This window comes from Sapajus apella, unplaced genomic scaffold (genome assembly GCF_009761245.1).
Source record: "Sapajus apella isolate SASKATOON/1434 unplaced genomic scaffold, GSC_monkey_1.0 scaffold772, whole genome shotgun sequence".
Lineage (NCBI taxonomy): Eukaryota > Metazoa > Chordata > Mammalia > Primates > Cebidae > Sapajus > Sapajus apella.
This window is the reverse complement of record NW_022437698.1, coordinates 27,374-28,879: the sequence shown is the minus strand read 5'-3', so window position 1 is coordinate 28,879 and position 1,506 is coordinate 27,374. Positions and strand designations below refer to the sequence as shown.

Genomic DNA, 1,506 nt, shown 5'->3' with positions numbered 1-1,506 from the left:
AACACCCTCATCTGCCTTGTGGACAACATCTTTCCTCCCGTGGTCAACATCACATGGCTAAGCAATGGGCACTCGGTTACAGAAGGTGTTTCTGAGACCAGCTTCCTCTCCAAGACTGATCATTCCTTCTTCAAGATCAGTTACCTCACCTTCCTCCCTTCTGCTGATGAGATTTATGACTGCAAGGTGGAGCACTGGGGCCTGGAGGAGCCTCTTCTGAAACACTGGGGTAAGTATGCGTTCCACCACTTTTTGATGCTTTCTTGTCTGTCAAGTTCAGAACTTCCTGCCTTTTACTCCTATGTCCCAAAACCTGTTTTCCACACTTCATGGATTCTTTTCTCTCTCTCTCTCTCTCTCTTTTTTTCTGAAAGAATAGAGCAACAAAAGGAGAGATTTATTGAAAATGAAAGTACACTCCACAGGGTGGGAGCAGGTCTGCCACTTCATGGGTTTCTAATGATAGACTTCACCCTCCTCCCTAAGCCTGGGGCCTTGAGTCTCTGCAAAGCCAGCCGTCCACCCCATCCCATCCCACATGCATGCACATGAGCACACTCTGCATTCTGACCTTAACAACTTCACTTCCACAGAGCCTGAGATTCCAGCCCCTATGTCAGAGCTCACAGAGACTGTGGTCTGTGCCCTGGGGTTGTCTGTGGGCCTCGTGGGCATTGTGGTGGGCACCGTCTTCATCATCCGAGGCCTGCGTTCAGCTGGTGCTTCCAGGCGCCAAGGACCCTTGTGAATCCCATCCTGGAAGGGAAGGTACGATTGAGATTTGTTAGAGCTGAAGCCACAGTAAGAGGGGAAGGAAAGTGGGAGGGAGTTGTGGAAACAAATGTGGTTGAATGTAGTAGAGGAATTGGGAAGTGGCATGATGATGACACAGGAGCCCCCTCAGAGCCATCCTTCTCATGTCTGTCCTGTTGCAGGTGCATCGCCATCTATAGGAGCAGAAGAATGGACGCGCTACATGACCTAGCACTATTCCCTGGCCTGATTTATCATATCCCTTTTCTCCTTCACATATTTCTCCTCTCACCTTTTCTCTGGGACTTAAGCTGCTATATCTCCTCAGAGCTCGAAAATGCCTTTTGAATTCTTTCCTTGACCTCCTGTTTTTTTTTTTTTTTTTTTTTTTTTCTTTTCTTATGTTACCTTCTAAGAGATGCCTGGAGTAAGCCACTCAGCTACATAATTCCTCAGTAACCTCGATCTAAAATCTCCATGAAAACAATAAATTTCCTTTATAAAATCTATGTCAAATTTTTCCATCTTTCATCCAGGGCTGACTGAAACTATGGCTAAGAATTGGGAGACTCTTATATTTCAAGCCAATTTAATCACCTTTCCCAGGTCATATTTCATGTCCAGTAGCACAGAAGCAACCAAGTACAGTATAGCCTGATAATCTGTTGATTTCTTAGCTGATGTTAATGTGTCTTTCTTCCTTGTGTTTCCACCCTTGGGACTGCCACCACCCCCAATTCAGGCAACAATGAA

General features: G+C 45.9%; 1 protein-coding gene across 1 annotated transcript; it reads left to right on the top strand.

The window, feature by feature from the left end:
* Window positions 1-3: 3 nt before the first annotated feature.
* Window positions 4-1,269, top strand: LOC116546328 (HLA class II histocompatibility antigen, DQ alpha 2 chain-like; the record flags this gene model as incomplete). The annotated part of the gene is made up of 3 exons (XM_032272625.1): window positions 4-229; window positions 594-768; window positions 936-1,269. Coding segments are annotated over 2 exons (381 nt in total), but the record flags the coding sequence as incomplete, so codon positions are not given.
* Window positions 1,270-1,506: the final 237 nt, after the last annotated feature.